We start from the raw sequence: 19,052 nt of genomic DNA, 5'->3' as shown, positions 1-19,052 counted from the left end.
CTAAGCTGTCCATCTGTGAAGTTCTGGGTTTCTGCCTGTGATAGACCCCTTACTAAAGCCAATATTCACAAGTTCAACTGTACACTGCCAACTAGTATGTATTTCTAGAAACTTGTATGCACTCATGGACCACCCATGCAGAAAGAGCTTCAATATCAGTACAGCTTCAAATATACAGCAGACAGTCTTGGCTCAGTGCCAAGACTGAAATGACCTGGGAAGCCTACACAGACAGGTAGGGTTGCCAGGTCCCTCTTTGCCATCAGCGGGAGGTTTTTGGGGTGGAGCCTGAGGAAGGCAGGGTTTGGATAGGGGAGGGACTTCAATGCCATAGAGTCCAATTGTCAAGGCGGCCATTTTCTCCAGGTGAACTGATCTCTATCAGCTGGCAATCAGTTGTAATAGCAGGAGATCTCCAGCTAGTACCTGGAGGTTGGCAACTCTACAGACAGGAGATAACTTCTATGCTCAAAAAACACAAATCTTTGATTTACTTATTCATATACTTCACTTATGCCCTGCCTTTCTTCCATATGGTGACCCAAAGCAGCTTATATCATTCTCCTCACCACCATTTCATACTCACAACAACCTTGTGTTGTAGGTTAGGCTGAGAGTATTTGGCTGGCCCAAGGTCACCTGTAAAATGATTGGGATTTTTATCCACTTGAAGTTTTGGTTGAACGATAAACAACTCAAAATAATTCTTGTTGATCAAGAGACAAGTTTATGAAGGTAAGATATTAGTGTCTCGTAACCTTAACCCCATTCCTAGCTACCCCTAGCTGGGATTGCCTTGTATCCAGCCAGTCACCTTCTCAAATCATATTCTGTACCTCCTCCTGCCAGAACAGCCTGACATTGTTAATCCTGTCAGTGTTAGCTGGAAAACATATTATCTCTTTGCAAATCCATACAAAAAAAATAGTTTCTCTCAGGAGGTTGCATGAATGTGTTTGTAACAAAACTTCCTTCTGAAGTAAGAATTTTTAAAAATTCTCCAAAGAACTGCAACAACTTTACTAGTGCAGTAATTTCTTTAGCCACTCTGCCATTCTGTCAATGTAACAATATTACTGAGAGTTTGATGTAAAAATGAACAATATTAAGTTAGATATTATACATAGGCAAGCTTCAAATGCCTCATTTGCTGTAAAATTGGCCTTTTAAATGTTCACAGAAAAAACAGGCTCCAATGAACATTGGGTGTTTTGTTTTCTATATTTAAATCTCTTAACATCTAAATATCAGTGGATTTGTTTTTCAAATAACTGCCTGTGATATGATTTACGGCTGTGTGTGTGTAGAAACTTAAGGAACTATTTTAATAAGTCCTTGCAATGAAGTTCTTACAAAAGTACTTTCTCAGTGCAGAATTTTCTCATTACATACAGAACTTTGAATCATGGATAGAACATGCATTAACAGATCAAATTTCTAAGTTGCTGGCAGTTAAAAGAAAAAAAGAATCTAAAATTAATGGGTCACTAGGCATTTTATTTTGAGAATTTAAACACTTAACAGTAAAAAAAAAAAAAAAAATTGCAGCCAGGTGGCTTAAGGGGATATTTTGCTGAACACTGATTAAAAATAATTTCTTCTAAATGAGACCTAACCACAAAATGAGGCCATTAATGGATAGGACATTTTCACCAGAGAGGAAACTATGCTTGAATGGCTTTTGTACCACCCACAACCCCCAATTCTCTTTCCTCTATTCTTTCCTCATTTTTAAATGCAGGGTAAATAAACACCAAGTGATACCTCAATGTTTTCAGCCAAAAACAGAGGCCAAACTCCTCTGAGAAAACATTTGGCCTCTGTGGTTTTGTAAAACGTTCCAGAACGCTGAATTCACTGACAAGCGCTGTGGAAAAACTCCCATCCACTGGAACACTGCTGTGGAATGTTACAGTATCAGAACTTCCAATTGGTCCATTTCCTGTAGGTCCATAATGAGACTGGTTTTTTTTTAAAGTGCTATGTGGGAGTTAAAAGAAGTTCTCATGGGAAAAATGAATGGCTAGAAATCCTAGCTTTAAAAGAAACAGCTAATCTGCTAGTTTGATTGTTCTTCAAAATTTACAATGAACTAATAATCCTAATTAAAACCACTTGGCCTAGTTCTGTAAAGCATCATAGCTTTTTCTATGCTTCGTTTGTACACACCACAGCCTATTAGTCCTCGCTCCCCCCACCCCCGGATCAGTAACAGAGTGCTGACTTTGTCAGGGTGGCTGAGCTAATTTTGTGAACTCAGTGTGAAACCTTAGCTAAACAAAATTGTAGTAATTTTCCTTAATTTGTAATAGTGATTGGAGTGCAAACGAAATTTTCCTCTTGGGTCAATCCTATAATTTTCAATTAACTAAAACTAATCGGCAGGCTTGATCCAATCCTGCATTTTGTTTAAAGGGCTGGGAGGCATTTCTAAAGGTGGGAGTTTGTAGACATGGATGTGAATCCCCTCCCATTTTAAAAATCTTACATGGATTGTAAATCCACTTCCTTTTGTTGTACTGACTAAGACATAAAGAACCAAAGGGCTGCCGAAAGCAGTCATTCTTAACCTTTTGGAATCAGGTCCCACTTTTAAACATACTCCAGATTTGGCACCCCCACCTCTTGCAAAGTAACAATGTGCTACTTTTCCTCTCCCCAACAGAAAATGCAAGAATTTTCCATTTGTTAACGCTGAACACGTTTATGTACTATTTCTTAATGTTCATAAATAGGTAGCATAACTGATGTACATATTTTGTACATTATATAGAGGCGAGCCAAATTTGTCATTGAGTATATGCTCAACAAGAGCTGCAGACAATCCCACCTTCCTGAGATGTGTTGTCCAATGCTCACATTTATAAACGTGTACATGGAAACTGCATTTTATATTTTTAAGCATATCCTGAACAATATTAATTGTACTCCTAAAAATGTAATGTATGAAGTGGCTCTCTTTGCTGAAGAAAAAGGATTCTGCAGGAACAATGAAGGATAAGTGGGAAGAGTGTATTGCCACTTGGTGAGAAGCTAAGACACAGATGTAAATTCAATCTTCTTACAACTGAAGGTCAGTACTGGAAAGAATGAAGGAAAGATGGCTCGTTTTGAGAAAACCTGGACAGGGATGAAGATTCTATCACATTTTTATTTGACCCTATCCTTTTCCCCAAAGACCTCAGTTCTGGGAGAACTCCACCCACCCCCCACCCCCGAGAGGTTGACAACTCTAACATAGGCTATTATTTTACTTCCTGCACCATCAGAATTCGAAGTATTTATTCATTTGGAGTTTTTCTATCTGCACTCTTAACCAAATGTGTCCCAAGATATATTCAAACAGGGACCTAGCCAGGAGTCAAAGCCCATCAAGCCTCCGGTGGACTGAGAAGAAAAGTTGATAATAGTAGGCAGTAGTTTATTCTAGCTCCGAAGAGACAAGAAACCTGGCTCAGAGCACTACTGACATTGATCAAACATCTATAATAACTGTTGGTTCTGGCAACCAGATGGATCTCTGCACTGCTGCAGGATAAGGAAAACTAAAAAGTGTTTTCCCCAATAAAAGCATCAAACAGAAGTAGCATCATAGAAAGATTCTTCATTTTTTTCACTCTTTCCTATGATCCAGTTTTAATAAAATATCGTTTTGAAACCATATAATACCATATGATTAGATCTAAATGTGGGGCAGCGCCTGGCAGATATTTTAAGATGATGTTATTCCACAGACACCCTTCTTCTAAGATTCTGGTTAGATCCATCCAAATGTTCAGCTGGTGAAAATGGAAAGGGATCTCCTTCAACCACCAACAAAGGTGATGCTGTTGATCATGACACCTGTATGAACAACAGCCATGTGAAATGGAAGCTACAGTAATGAGGTGAATTGGATAAGAATAGGTTAAAAGTGTCACTGGATCTAACTCCCTGACTTTGCAACATATTATCTTTCTTGATTTCTGGTGAAAGCAGCTGAGATGGCATAGAGAAGCTGCCAAGCTTTCCTCAAATACACAAAGGTTTAGTTCCTTCATGCTAGCAGCTTATGCTTGGGCATCTGCTTTCATGTTGATGTACTAGGCTGCATTATACAGAACTATATTCAATAAGTGCCCTAACCTGGATGGCCCAGGCTAGCCTGATCCCACCAGATCTCAGAAGCTAAGCAGGATCAGCCCTGGTTAGTAACTGGATGGGAGACCACCAAGGAATGCCAAGGTTGTATCACAGAGAAAGGCAACGGCAAACCATCTCTGCTAGTCTCTTGCTTTGAGTCTCTTGCCCTACTGGGTTGCCATAAGTTGGCTGCAACTTGACAGCACTTTACACCCACACATATTCAATAAGCATATTTACCAGAAGGAGGCTGCTTATACCAGGTCTATAAGGTCTATAAGGTCAGCTCACTTTGACTGTCTCCTTATGTCTTTTGGTGCTACCATTCTTGCATCCTTTCCTGTCTAGAGATGTACTGTGGTCGATGTTAATATGCAACATAATAATCACTTCAAGTATTCCTATATACCTTCTATTACTCAGAAAATATCAGGAGTCAGACCCAAAAAAAAAATTAATACAACTGCCCTTCTCCCAGTGCTACATGATTTTTCTTATTTATTCATCCTGTTAACCTCTTGGGACCAACTTCAAACCAACAAATTATCAAGTATGCATGCACTTTACCAGTCAATACATGGCTAGTAAACCTTCCTGTTGAACATGTTTCACAAAATCTAGATTTACATAAAAGGAGGGGACCACTGTGGGTTTTAATATTTATTAACAAAATTTGTATGTTGCCTTTCTGCCCACTGAGGGACATCAAGGCAGCTAACCGTTTAAAATAAAACATCATAAAATGATTCATAAGAACTATTAAAACCAAAATTAAAATACACATTAAAAGCACATGAATTAGTAATTGCAACATAAGACAGGAAGGGGGGAATGTCAGTTAAAAAAGAAGTCTTCACCCACTGGTGGAACACAGTGATGGAAGGGGCCAGGTGAATATCCCTGGAGAGAGTGTTCCATCATTTTGGTGCCTGGCCTAAAAGGCACTCTCTCAGGTTGCCACCTGTTTAATAATAGAAGGCAGGGACACATGAAACAGGGCCTCAGAAGATGACCTTAGTGGTCAGGTAGGCTCATATAGAAGTAAGTGGTTTCTCATGTATGCTGGTCCCAAACCACATCAGGCTTTAAAAGTTAACATCTTTTATTGGGCTCAGAAATAAATTGTGAGCCAGTGTCTTGTGAACAAGACTAGAGTGATATGGTCCCTACCACCCACTCCAGTCAACTCCAGGGCAGCAGCATTCTGTACCAGTTGAAATTTCTGAGCACTTTTCAAGGGCAGTCTCACATAGAGTGTATTACAGTAATCTAATCTAGATGTTACCAGGCCATGAACCACAGTGGCCGGATATGCTGTCCAGGAAAGAGCATAGGTGGCTAATCAGTCAAAGCTGTTAAAAAGGAATTCCCAGCCATAGCTGCCTCCAACAGTAGGCCTGGGTCCAGCTACAGAGCTGTTCCTATAAGAGCAGTGCAACTCCATTCAGAACAAGGAATACCTTAAATCCTGTGTCAGGCCTTCCACTCACCGATAGCACTTCGGTTTTCTCATGAGTTTATTAGCCCACATCTACCCCCAAAACACCTCCAGGCACTGATTCAGGGTTTCTACATCCTCCCTTGCATCCACCAGAAGTACAAGATAGAACTGAGTGTAATCTGCATACTGGTGACAACCCAGCCCAAATCTCTGGATGACCTCACCCAGCGGTTTCATGTAGATGTCATGTAGATAAATAAAATCATGTGGTATGGTTCTGTGGGAGCAATGACATATGACTCAACCTTAAGGTTGGAAGACACATCAGCTGTTTAACACTCAGTGTAAAAGCAGTAGCATTAGGGAAGATAAACACATATTACATTACATGTATTTTTTAAAAGTAATAATCTTACCTGTATAGATGAATCTTCCAGGGGTACCTTTACAGAACTGCTTGGACTTGTAGGACAATGTGACCTCTACTACACCAGGGATGTGTCGGGGCGGTGTTTGAACTCTGATTGCATGAGGTGTAATAAGCTATGGAAATATTAGAAGGGAGGAAATCCGTTAGATGCAAAACAGTTCTTTAATAACACTTTCTTCTCAGATCACATAAACAAAGCTTTGAAACATGTAATTAACCTGTCAGTGTTGAATGCCTGCTCAATGTAACCAGCATAAAAGCCAATGACAACAATATTTGCAAATGTTCATCTTCCCAGTCATATCACAATATTAGCTCTGTTTTCATACACGGCAGGCATTTGCTTCTGAGTCTGAAAATTACTTAATGACATTCTGCAACATTTAAACACAGTCAGCTTGCTGTTTCCGTACCCATTCATCCCAAAAGATTTCCATTCAGGCCTGAGCATAGTCAGCTTCTTTAGCATAAACTATGATTGAAAATGAAAGTAAAATTGCGAGCTCCTAAAATGCAGCATGTGCCTCAGCTCACAGGGCACAGCAAAGCTGGTTAAAAGTGTTCCACCCACTGTCATAAAATTCTTATTTAATTAAACTGATTGTATAACTTCCTAAAATGTGAGGTGTTTTTTTTAATTCAGTCTTCCTGCCTAATTTCCGATTTCTTTATGTTTCGACAACATTTGGATATTTTAATGTCAACTATTCTTGACTTGCAAATTAATTATAGCTGTCCCTATAAGTAGGGTTGCCAACTGCCAGGTAGTCTGTAGAAAGACGTAGCACGAGGCTCAAATTTTAACCTAATAATATAAGACAAAGCTTATAAAGCTTTATAAGCTTTGTCTTATATTATTTGGTTAATATTTGAGCCTCGTGCTACGTCTTTCTACAGTCTGTAATTTATTCAGCACAGGTTAAATTGTTTCCTGAACTGCCAGGTAGTAGCAGGAGATCTCCTGCTAATTCAACTGATCTCCAGCTGATAGAGATCAGTTCACCTGGAGAAAAATGGTCGCTTTGGCAATTGAACTCTGGCATTGAAGTCCCTCCCCTCCCCAAACTCTGCCCTCCTCAGGCTCTGCCCCAAAAATCTCCCGCCGGTGGCGAAGAGGGACTTGGCGCCCTACCTATAAGTGCCTTCAAGTAATGAATCTTCCAGTCATTCATTTATTGGGTTAAAATCTTAACTTTTAACACACACACACAAACCCTGAAAATGACAAGAAATTCAATATAAATACACCAAAGGTGTTATTTAGGTGGACACAGAACAAAATTAAATGAAAACAGCAAAGCATTTTAAAGATGGGTCAGCCAGATTTTTTATCCTTTTACACTACAGTAAACATTTAAAATGTGTGTGCACGCATATGCATGTGTACATGTATACATTATATAAAATCTGAACAACATGCATAGGTCTGTCACCAATTTAATTCTCTTTCAACATTATTTCATGCATTTTCCAATAAAAACCACATTGGTTCCAAGAAGAGACTGACATATTTATTGTACATCGTTGCATAGTCTCAAGGTCGAGGAGAGTTCAGCAGATTTTCTGGATGGTTTTTTACAATAACTTTCTTTATTTTAAGTAAATAAATTAAACATACAGTATATTTCTAAATGCAGAAAAATACAAGGAGACTGTGGTGGTGGGTTCTTTTTGCCTCATTACTCCAGCAATTGTACATTATTCTAGAAGTTGTAAATTCCAGTGTGAATTTATTTATTTCATTTCTCCTCTAGGTTAAGAGGTCTAACAGTATTCTATATCAGTGTCTCCCCAGTATTTTGAGTTTATTTCCCAACAACAGCAAAGGTGTAATCTACTTAGAAGTCTATAACATTCAAACTGGGGTTCACAATTAACCTTAAAGGATCGTCAACAATAATCATTTAAAATTATCATCATATATACTAATAATGATATAAATAATGAATACTATTGCACATTGCGTTATTGTTCTCCCATTCCCACCCCCCTGAGTTTTTCCTGGTTTTTTCTTCTTTAAATGGGCCAAAGGGGGGGGGGGTTGAAGAAAAACTGAGAGAGCTACGGCCAGCAAACAATATGGTTTGTGTGTGAGGTGGGAGGGATAATGCAGTTAAGAAGCCTAGCTTCAGCAGAAACATGGTGCAGAAAAGCCCTATGATAGCCATTGTACAAAGGAGACTACCCTTCCTCCACAAAATTGAGGTAAAATGAGTCTCATGTGAATTGTGACTGGGAAAACATTCCCTGGACCGAAAGCTGAGCATAAAAGGCAGAGGGGCCCCTTTTCTCTCCGCTCTCATGCTGTTGCAAAAGGGGGGTAGGCCCAGACAACTGCCAGCACTTCTAATCCTCTCCAGAATTGTGTTGCCCCTTCCCACCACCCCTCTTCTCTTACTCTTCATTCACACAAAATCCATGCTTGCAGCTTCAAATATGATTCTATGATATAGTGTGAGGAAAAAGGGCAAGCCTGAAACCCAGATTTACACAGCTTGATTACATAACTATGGCAATCTCTTCACTATGCTGTAGTGTGAAAGAGAGATATTTAGATCTTTTGGATACATGATGGATATTGCTTTGTTACCAGAGCAAGTAAATGCCTTAATGACTGTACCATAGAGGCAACTTAAAAATATATACTGGCCATTTTTGCATGGTAATTAGCAGCGCGTTCCAGGCTGAATTGCCCTGCATATTTTTTTTAATTTTGCACTCTGAACCATCATTCCGGAAGTGACTGCGAAGCCAGCGCATACCTGCTTCACATTACTAAAGAGCCCATTTAATGTGACCTTTGATGTTTACCGTCAACGAATCCCCCTCAAAGAACAATGCAAAACAACAGAGGCGCATTAGCTACGCATATGCTAATGGCTATGCAAACAGGAACAAAGGAGCAGGCGAGTGGGGGAGTGGAACTTCTTTAGCGTTGGGACCGTGAAAAGGCATTTTTAAAGTCGCATTTTAAAAAAGAGCTTTGAGCGAGCATCAAAACTGACCATGCAAAAATAGCCATGAACTGGAAAGGCAGCCACCTGAAGCACCCAGTCATGGTATAAAGTCCATTTTAGCACACTTCCACAGTCCTGTATTTAAAATCTCCCCAGTTTCCACGGCAGACCTCATGTCTTCTCAGATGTTGATAGATACAATTGCAGAACTCATCACTTCTCTTTGGTTTGGTCCAGCCATCATATGAAACCACAGTTTATTTAAACTATGATTAGTGACATCATCCAAATGCAGCCACTCCACTAACCATGGGTAGTTAGGGCACATCAAACCAGGGCAGGAAGTCATAGTTTGAAGTAGGGCTGCCAGCTATTGGCAACAGGTGGGAGGGTGGCAGGTATGAGGGGAAATAATGTAGTGCTGTCTCTTCTGGCATTAAACCTGATGTTCTAGGATCCACCCCCACCCCCCAAATAACCTCTACAGTAAAACCATACTGTGTGGTTTTGCAGCTTGGCATGATTCTACAGCATAATGCCAATGTGGTGACAGAACTTCTGGTTTACAGTGGAAGTGACAGCATGATGACTCTTCCCCCCACCCCCGTCCCCATACCTCACCCTGCTGAACAATGGTGGGGTTAGCAGGCAGAGGGTGGGAAGTCTCCCACCACAGCAGGAGACCCAGTAAGCCTAGTGAAGGCAATTACCCAACAGTTAGTATTAACGATGGCTTTTTATGACATACAAATGTATCCTGGCAGCACCTTATCAACAATGCAGGCCAGGATAACAACTGAGTCTCTGAACGGAAAAGTGTGAAAGTGATTACATTGGCATTTGTTGAGATAATCCAGGATTTGAATGATCGTTTGTTAGCTGAATTTAAGTTTCATAAAGAACCAGAGTTAAAATAAACAACAGTTCGGCATTATGTCTGAATCAAGTTTTTCATTCTCCCTCCACATTTGAGTCTTCTCTCTTTCTTCCTCATACTCACATATGCATACTCACACAATTGCATTCCGCATATACAAGGACCAAAATGTCAATTATTTTCAATACTTATAATATTCCAGAAAGCATCTAAAAACTAATGATTAAGAGATGAGTATAGTCACTAAGGCTCTGTGTATTCTAGGATTCTGCACAATATAACATTGCTCAAAATTCAACCATACCAGGAATCTGTTAAAAAAAATTTGTACTTTCAAAAAAGCGTAGTCTTTATAGTTGTGAAGTTCTTAAATGTTTGTGAACAGCACAGCCTGGTGATTGTACAGATGCCAGAGAAGAGAGAATTTTCAAATACCAGAAAAAGAGGTTTCAGCGCCCTGCATAGTTGCTTGCCTCATGCTATGACTTTGCAAAATAAGTAAATGTAAAAAATGCATAAACTGGGCTGACGTTGCATAATGTATACAGAGTCAGGCATTTCATAGCACACAACTGTAACTGTTTTAGTGCAGAATGTGCCCACATCTGCTGCCATCTTGTAATGCTCTTTAGATGTAAAGGAAATTAGAATCTGGAACTAGGTTTGAATTTAGCAGCCCATCACTTCTCTGTGCCGGAATTTTTAAGTAAAATACTCTAATATTATGGCATTCCTGTCATCTGTTTCATATAATTTAAAAAAAAAAAACAGAATGTGAAACTGATTAAATTAAAACTGACCTATAGAGATTAATGATAGCAGGAAGCATGTACCTGCTATCAGTATAAAATCCCGAACATATTACTGTTTGTATTTGTAACAGCATGTCCAGTTTTGTAGTTGGCTAATGTATTCTACTTTTTTCTGTTATGCAGAGTTGTTTTAATTATGTAGAGGTGGTAAAAGTGTTTCTCTCTGTGTGTTATTCATCGCTGGCTGTGAATAATTTGTCTGATTTACAACAGTGGTTGAATCAGGTTATATGCAAAAATAACCTGGGACAGCAGCTCTAGATCCTGTTGGTGGAAACCAGTGTACTCAATATTCACATGAGTACCGTATATACTCGGGTATAAGCCGACCCGAGTATAAGCCAAGGTGCCTAATTTCACCCCCAAAATGGGGAAAAATTAGGCACCCACGTATAAGCCAAGGGGGAAATGCACCCCCTCCCCCCCCCCGCAGGCTTACCTGACTGGGCTCCAGGCGCGCAGGCAGGTGGTGGTGGCGGCGGCGGCCCCCTCCCTGTGCACAGGAGGCCCTGCAGGGTCAGCTGGCTAGCAGGAGGACAGGCCTGGGTGAGGTGGGGGGTGGGGGGAAGAAACCGCCGCCACCCAGCAGAAGGCGGGGTGGGGTGGGGGGTGAAGAAACTGCTGCCGCCACGCAGAAGGCGCGATCGCGCAAAAGGTGCAACGATCGCGCAAAAGGCGCAATCACGATCACACAAAAGGCGCGATCAGGTGGGGTGCAGTGGGGGGAAGAAACCGCTGCCGCCACGCCGAAGGCGCGATTGGGTGGGGTGGGGTGCGGTGGGGTGGGAAGAAGCCGCCACCACCACCGCGCACAAGGCGGTGGGGGGGAGAAGGCGGGACAGCCCACCCATCAGCTGGCCGGTGGGAGCGTGCTGGGAGAGGGCCCCACTGGTGAATTACCATATTGACCCAAGTATAAGCTGAGGTGAGTTTTTTAAGCCAAAATCATGGCTAAAAAACTCGGCTTATACTCGAGTATATACAGTAGTTTGTTATGCAGTATGTGAAATGTGGAGAATTATATAATTGCTGTACAGTTATGAACTTGCCCTGAACTCTTACCAATGCCATATTCACAGCCTTTCTTACAAGTGACCACACTTCTTTCTTTTGTTGGGCTTTTTAAAAGTTTGGGTGAGCCTTTAACTTCTATTTGGTCTGACAGCCGACATTATCCATACATGAACACATAAAGCTGTTTTATTCTGAGTCAAACCATTGGTCTATCAAGGTCAGTATTTTCTACTGTGATGGGCAGTAGCTCTCCAGGAACTCAGAAAGGAACTTTTCACATCACCCACTTTAACTGGTGATTCAGGGGATTGAACCTGGGACATTCTATATGCAAAGCATAGGATTGACCACCAAATCACAAACACTCCCTAAAACCAGATGTGTGGTTTGCATATTGTAACATTCTCTTTGCTCTAGGAAACCAGGCTGAAGATTCAGTTATAATGAAGAGAAGTAATTCCAGTAGCTGGAATTATCAAGAAGGAGTAGCTAATCCACATAAATATAAATTCTTGTGTGATTTATGGGGAATGATAGGCATACAGTTTGGTGTTTATGCTAAACAGATTGAAGAGTTAAATTTCTTAGAGTAAATGAAGATATACAGGCAAACAACCCCTTAATTCTTCTTTCCAGAGTGGCTCCTCATTTTTCCAGGACACAGCATAAGAGAGCTGGTGCACTGGCTGTGAAGTGGGAACTCCCTGATTCAAATGTTATCCAACCCATTAATGCACTAGGTGACTTTAGGCAAGCCACTGTTCTCTCATTTTCAGCCCACCAACTGTAATATGAGGAATAGCAAGAAACCTACAGCCAAAGCTTTGATTCCAAATTTCAGAACATGCAATTTTCTCAACTCCAGCTACCAAATCAAAGGACTATAGGATAATCTTTCTTTCCTCTGCTCCCTAGCTCTGTCCTTCTTCGGATGTCACCTATCGTATTCTCTCCTCCCATCTCCAGCTGTGGTCATTCACTGGGATGAGTCCAGGAAACTCATCAGCAAGTCATTAGGGCAACATCTCTACTTGTTTTTAACCACCAGTATCTGGTATCCAAAGCTGCAGAGTTCCCCCTGCAAAGAGGTATGCTGGGGACAAAACAAATTTCAAACAAGCAAACAAGGATGAGGAATCACATCTGACATGGAAGGTCAACTGTGTGACCTCATCAGCCTCCCTGTCCAAGACAGTAACCACTGTACCTTCTCCTCGTTCTACCAGACTCTCTGTTCGGTCAGATGGGAAGATAACCTTGGGAAAAACACTCCCTTGCACACAGAGAGGAAGAAACGGCAAGATTTGGTAGTGCTGGGTTAGCAGCAATAGTCCCAGCAACCTTCACTTGCTTGCCTGCTTACCATATTTTTCGCTCCACAAGATGCACTTTTTTCCTCCTCAAAAGTGAGGGGAAATGTCTGTGCATCTTATGGAGTGAATGTGTGTGTGCGTTACCGGTAACTGGAGCTGAATCTCCAAGAGCGTGCCCGCGAATCAGGTTGAAGCCCTGCTGGGAGAGTTGGTGAAGTGTTTTCTGGGAGGTCGTCGCCACGTTATTTTCCACACGTTAACGCCATGTTATTTTCCACACACACGGGAAAGCCCTGGGTTCCTTCCCTCTCCCAACCTGCCTCACTGCACACTTCAGGACGCGCTTTTGTCGCTCCTTCGCAACGCCTTTCTCTCTTCCTCCCACCCAATGCGTGCAAGGTTTAACCCGAGGAGATGCTCCATCCAAACGGCAACTGGGATTGCATTTATTTAAAAAGGTGGGGGGGAAGCCCTGAAGGGGGAGTGGGAAGGGGGAGGGAGAAAGAGAGAAATCTGAAAATTGGGGGTGGGGGGGAGAGAGAGAAAATCAGGCCTGCCTGCCCACCTTCCCCCCTCGGCTTTGCCCGCCTTCCCTTCCCCGCCGCCTTCCCCCCAAATCCGGGGAGGGGGCCAGAGCCTGACTCCCAGCCCCCGTTGGAAAAGCAGGGAGGGGGTCCACGGGATCTCCTGTTGCCTTTAATAATCCCCACCCGCCGCCTCTCGTGGTGACACGCCATTGTAATGGCTGGGGGGGCTGCCAAGCCCGGGGCCTCATTCTCTTGCAGGGCCGGGAGCTGCTGCAGGCCAATTAGGCAAGCTTTACGAGGTGGCTGGCGGCCCCCTTCGTGGTGGATCCCGCGGCCTGGGAGAAGACTATTGCCACTTATGCACAGGAGGTTTTGCCTTGGGTTTGCTGCTCTCTAGATGCATGTTTCCCCCATCCGGATTCTCAGAACTCTGCATGGCGGCTTATTTTTGAGTTTTGAGAACTCGGATAGGGAGAATGTGCATCTATTGAGAAGCAAATTCAAGGCAAAACCTCCCGTGCATAAATGGCCAGAGTTGAAAATTCGGACGGGGGAAATGTGCATCAAGAGGGCAGCAAATCCAAGGCAAAACCTCCCATGCATAAATGCCCTATAATAATAAAGCTGCCTTTGGGCTAGAGCCCGAAATTAGCTTCCTTCACGGGATTGCAAAATCGGGGGGGGGGGCGCAGAGGCTCTAATCTATTTATCTTGCACGGTATTCCAACCTCGGCCTCTTTTTAGGGGGTGGGGGGTATAGAGTCAGATCCGTGGCCTGTTCAATGGGGCTATCTGCCCTGCTGCCATTTATGCATGGGGAAATTTTGCCTTGGATTTGCCGCTCTCTAGATGCACATTTTCCCCCCATCCGAATCCTGAAACTCAAGAATAAACCCCCATGCAGTGTTCTGAGAATTTTGATGGGGGGAAATATGCATCTAGAGAGCGGCAAAACCTCCAGTGCATAAATCATGGCTAGGGTTGATTTTGTTGTGGCTTAATTCTGCTTCTCAACCATTGGGCTCCAATCAAGAAGCAGTCTGTTTGGAAACATCTAGCCTGCCTTCAGTTCAAACATTGCTCTGAAAAACCGAGCTGGAAGATGGAGTTTGTGCCATTGCTTTTCATGAAGGCTGAGATGTCTTAACCTGGTTAGACCGACAGATCCAGCAGGATCGGCCTTGGTTATTATTCGGATGGGAAACCATCAAGCAAGTCCAGGGTCTCTGCGCAGAGGCAGGCAATGGCAAACCGCCTTTGAACATCTCTCGCCTTGGAAACCTGACGGGGTCGCCATAAGTCGGCTGCGACTTGATGGCAAAAACAAGTGCCAATGTTTCTTCAGGTTCTATTTCCTGATTCCCCCCTTGGCACATAAGAAAAGTTCCTTAGTGCTACAAATAAATTCTGACTCTAGCAATGATGAGTTCTTGGGGTTCACAGAAGACTAGAAGAGTACTCGAACCTTAAAGTCTCTCTTCATTTGTTAATGACAGTGATGATGGTTCTTAATGCCACTGTTGACTGCTGTTCACTTTACATGGTTGAAATATTATTCTAATATACCGGTAGCTTATTAAATAGCTTATTTTCTTGTTTTCCTCTAAAAACTAGGTGCGTCTTATGGTCAGGTGCGTCTTATGGAGCGAAAAATACGGTAAATTTTTCATTCCAGTTCTTTTCCTGGCTCTGGCTCCTTCTGCCCTCAGATTGACATATGTATTCTTGATGGCAAAACTTTATTGCCACAAGTGCAATTCTACAGAAGAAAATATTAGTGTACCTTATGGAAGATGTTCTGAAATACTTTATGTAGTGGGTTTTGAATATTCAAAAATACTATATACATATTATTATTATTATTATTATTCAAAAATAATAATAAAGAGCATATTGAATGTGGAATACTCACACACTGACACTGTAAGGAATTGCAACAGAGTTAGATTTCTGAAGTTGCACCCAAAAGCCTGTTGTTGGCAAATACTCAGCTGATCTATACATAAAGCACAAAGTATATCCTTTTTCTTTTGCAGTCAAGTCACAGCTGACTTATGGTGACCCCGTAGGGTTTTCAAGGCAAGAGACTTTCAGATGTCCTTTCTATCAATTCTGAAAGTTGCAATGGAAGAATAAAATCAAGGCTGGGCCACATTCTGTTTCTGAACATCTATACTGGATTTGATTCCAGGTCAGATGATGTTTTCAGATAGGAGGCTGCAGCGCCCCCCTCCCATTCTTCCTAGTTTCCTTTTCCTGGTCTGTCTTGACTAATTAGACAACAAAATATGTGATGTGTCTTAAGGTATGTAACTACAATGTGTGTAATTTAGAATAAAGCAAATCAGGCGTGAGTTGATGCAAGATATATATTAAGGGGGAATTGAAGGAACTAGATTTTCTAATTCTTAAAACCATTGCTCATAGGACTTGAAGGAATACTGAAAAGAAAGCTATTGGTTTCATATATTTCAAGAAATCAGAAGGCAGGCCAAATCAGATAGTTTAAGATATTTTGATCTTTCCAAGCTGAAACATTGAACTGAGAGTCTTTAAAGTCTACAGTTTGTAGAATCGTATTTAAGGGAAGAAAATTACAAGATAAAATGTTGCTTAAGGGCATATTCACTGTCTACTCACTGGATTCCTTAAGAAGCTGAAACCTGAATGTATCAGAATGTCCTTTCATACTGTTTTCCATCAGGTTTCAAGTGTCACACTCAATAGCTGAAGATCAATGGCAAATGCTGTATTTCAGTTCCTATTATGTGTCTTGCCCATCAGTACGGGGCACTGCTGCATATAGCTCTTTATACAAAGCACAAACTGAACTGCTGGGTACCTGGGGGACTCCATCTCCATGAACATTCCATTATACACATGGATTTGACTCTTCCACTGAAACTGAATGGGAGAACAGGTTGCAGATACCATGTTCTATCTCAACTTCCAAGCTTTTAAACACAAGAGAGTAATGACCTGCAAAAGTCTTCTTTGTGCCTTTCAGCTGATGGTGAAAATAACATCTGTGTTGTAAACTAACCTGCATCTAAGTTCTTGGAAATGAAATTATTTGCAGAAATTATACATGCTGTATACATAGGGTAGCCAGGTCCCTCTTTACCACCAGTGGGAGGTTTTTGGGGCAGAGCCTGAGGAGGGCGGTGTTTGGAGAGGGGAGAAACTTCAATGCCACAGAGTCCAATTGCCAAAGCAACCATTTTCTCCAGGTGAACTGATCTCCATCGGCTGGAGATCAGTTGTAATAGCAGATGTCCAGCTAGTACCTGGAGGTTGGCAACACTCTATATACAATTGTTATAAAATGTGAACTACACGATCTGAATTAATGAGGCATGGCCTTTCCTTTTTGAACATAAATGCTGTCAGACATTTTTTGAAATAATTTTTGTTCTGGCAGCCAAAAATTAATTGAAAACTCTGGCCGCAAGTATCTGTATTTCTGCACAAAATTAATATGATAAATTATGATTCAATGTACTTCCCTGAGTGAGAAACATTGTAATTATGTTAGAGAGCCTATAACTGAAGTGTATGTTTAAATAATAAATATGTGTCCTGGAATCATTTTAAATCTACATATTTAACATGTATCTCAATTCTCAAAGAACTGTGGCACACAAATTTTATTTGTTTCAACAGCACTCACACCAGAGCAGACTTTTTAAAAAAATTCATGCCTATAAATACTGCAATTACAAAGCTTGAATACACACAAAGTAAATTAAAATTGCAATATTTGCACTGCAGATTGTTTATAGTGTGCACATTGCAACAGCATGACTATTTAAGAAATGAGCATTTCTAGTGGCACCCTTATACATTTAGAAGCCTCAGTATGAAATGGAAATTTTGTGATGGGGTAGCTAGGGGGAAAGGTGGAGGTGCCAAGGACTTAATCTAGGACCCCCTAAATGCAAAACATGTGCTCTACCACTGACCTCTAGCAACTCTACAAAGCCAGACTTGTTAATCCTGTTTAAATCTCATCTCCCATTTGTTCCACTTCACCTGATTTTAACCAATCTTATTTTTGCCACAGCTTTACTATCCTTTCCTAGCACTTGCTGCTTGATAGTCTTTATCAACAATCCAAATGCATAAATGCCAGCTTGTTTGAACGTGCTGGCATGATACAATTTATGTTCATACAATTTCAGAGGTTCATACAACATCAGAGAACATTTATCCCTGTCATATTCATTCTTCTCACATAGGAGGCACTCTAAGAAATGACCATTCTAATAAGTGATCCAGGCAGATGCTAAGGATGGAAAGTCGTGTGAGTTCTATACCACATGAGCTCGTACACGTTTTAATTGTTTCTGGGGTTGCTTTAGTCAAACCACTTTTTATGATGTAGCTATATTATAATAATACAACTATTCTGGAGTAAATGGTTTTAAATTCATATCACCTATGATGACACAAGTGGCTATAACCATGAATTTACACTGGCTAGTATATATGGCATGAATTGATGAGAAGTAGGGAAGGAAAGCTAACACAAATGTGGAAGAAATCTACAAGTTATAAAGAATATTTAGTCAGAATCTGACAGAGATTTAAAATTAGTGGGGCCCTATTGACTACAGATGCCATTCTCAGATTAGTTGACATTACAGATGTGTGAGATTATCAATGTTTATTTTGACGCATTTCTTCATGATAAGATTATTAATAGAAATTTTCATAGAAATCATTTTTAAAATACCAATAGGCTAGATTAATCCCATAGTTGAAATAAGAACTGTTTAAATAGGAACTGTGACATGAAATATGACCGGGGGGGGGGGGTATGTCTTGAACTTCTTATTTGTATAAATTGGGGGAAATGAAGAAAGTCTATTCATTGTTACGATAATAGAACAAGGCCCAGAGAAATAAAGGCTGGGTATAAACTAGACAAAGTTATTAGACATTAATGTGCAGACAACACCTACCTCACTCCAGACCAGCATGGTGCCGAATATGACCTGTAACCCATCAAAGAAATTGTCTCCTATGATGATGACAGTGGCACCTCCCGTAGTCCATCCTTCACTTGGACTGATGGCTTTGATACATGGTGTAGCTGCTTTCCAACACACATGAAAAAGAAGTATTCAGCTGTTAGAACCAGATTTTAATGACAGAAGACTTGTGAGGGGAAGGGGTGGAGGGAAAAAAAGCTTTGATTTAGTTTCCGCCTCTACTAAGATTCCAGAGATCTTGCTCTCTCTGCCTTTTGTGTGAGAGATCCCAAATCAGATCTTTGGGGGGGAATGCTTGCCCATTAATTTTTAATTTTGTTTCCATTCTATCTCATGAGAAGAAAACCATATTTGGCAGCCTCTAGAAAGAAAACAGCAATATTGTTGGCTGAAGACTGACTATAGAACAGAGTACATTTCTGTCATTTTTTGAAAAAATGAATTATGTCTTTGCAAAACATGATCTCAGACTTTCTGAGATGTCTAGCCAATGGAACTCTCTTAGTTGGACTGTCTGTGTCTAGGCTGTTTTTTATGTCAGCCATTTAAATTCATTCTACTTTTT

At 41.1% G+C, this 19,052-nt stretch overlaps 1 protein-coding gene across 6 annotated transcripts in view; it reads right to left on the bottom strand.

Annotated features, from left to right (window-relative positions):
• The window catches only part of EBF1 (EBF transcription factor 1), a 394,943-nt gene that overhangs the window by 82,693 nt on the left and 293,198 nt on the right, over positions 1 to 19,052 (bottom strand). For 4 of the 6 annotated variants that reach the window (XM_056856959.1, XM_056856963.1, XM_056856964.1 and 1 more), the window contains exons 9-10: positions 18,458 to 18,591; positions 5,980 to 6,106 (exon numbers count right to left, since the gene is read on the bottom strand). In XM_056856959.1, coding sequence (XP_056712937.1) covers positions 5,980 to 6,106; positions 18,458 to 18,591 — 261 coding nt within the window. The remainder of the gene's footprint in view (positions 1 to 5,979; positions 6,107 to 18,457; positions 18,592 to 19,052) is intronic. The other 2 variants (XM_056856960.1, XM_056856962.1) reach the window with 1 other exon arrangement.

This window comes from Euleptes europaea, chromosome 1, assembly GCF_029931775.1.
Source record: "Euleptes europaea isolate rEulEur1 chromosome 1, rEulEur1.hap1, whole genome shotgun sequence".
Lineage (NCBI taxonomy): Eukaryota > Metazoa > Chordata > Lepidosauria > Squamata > Sphaerodactylidae > Euleptes > Euleptes europaea.
Note: the sequence above shows the minus strand (reverse complement) of the source record. Positions and strands in the feature narration are given on the sequence as shown.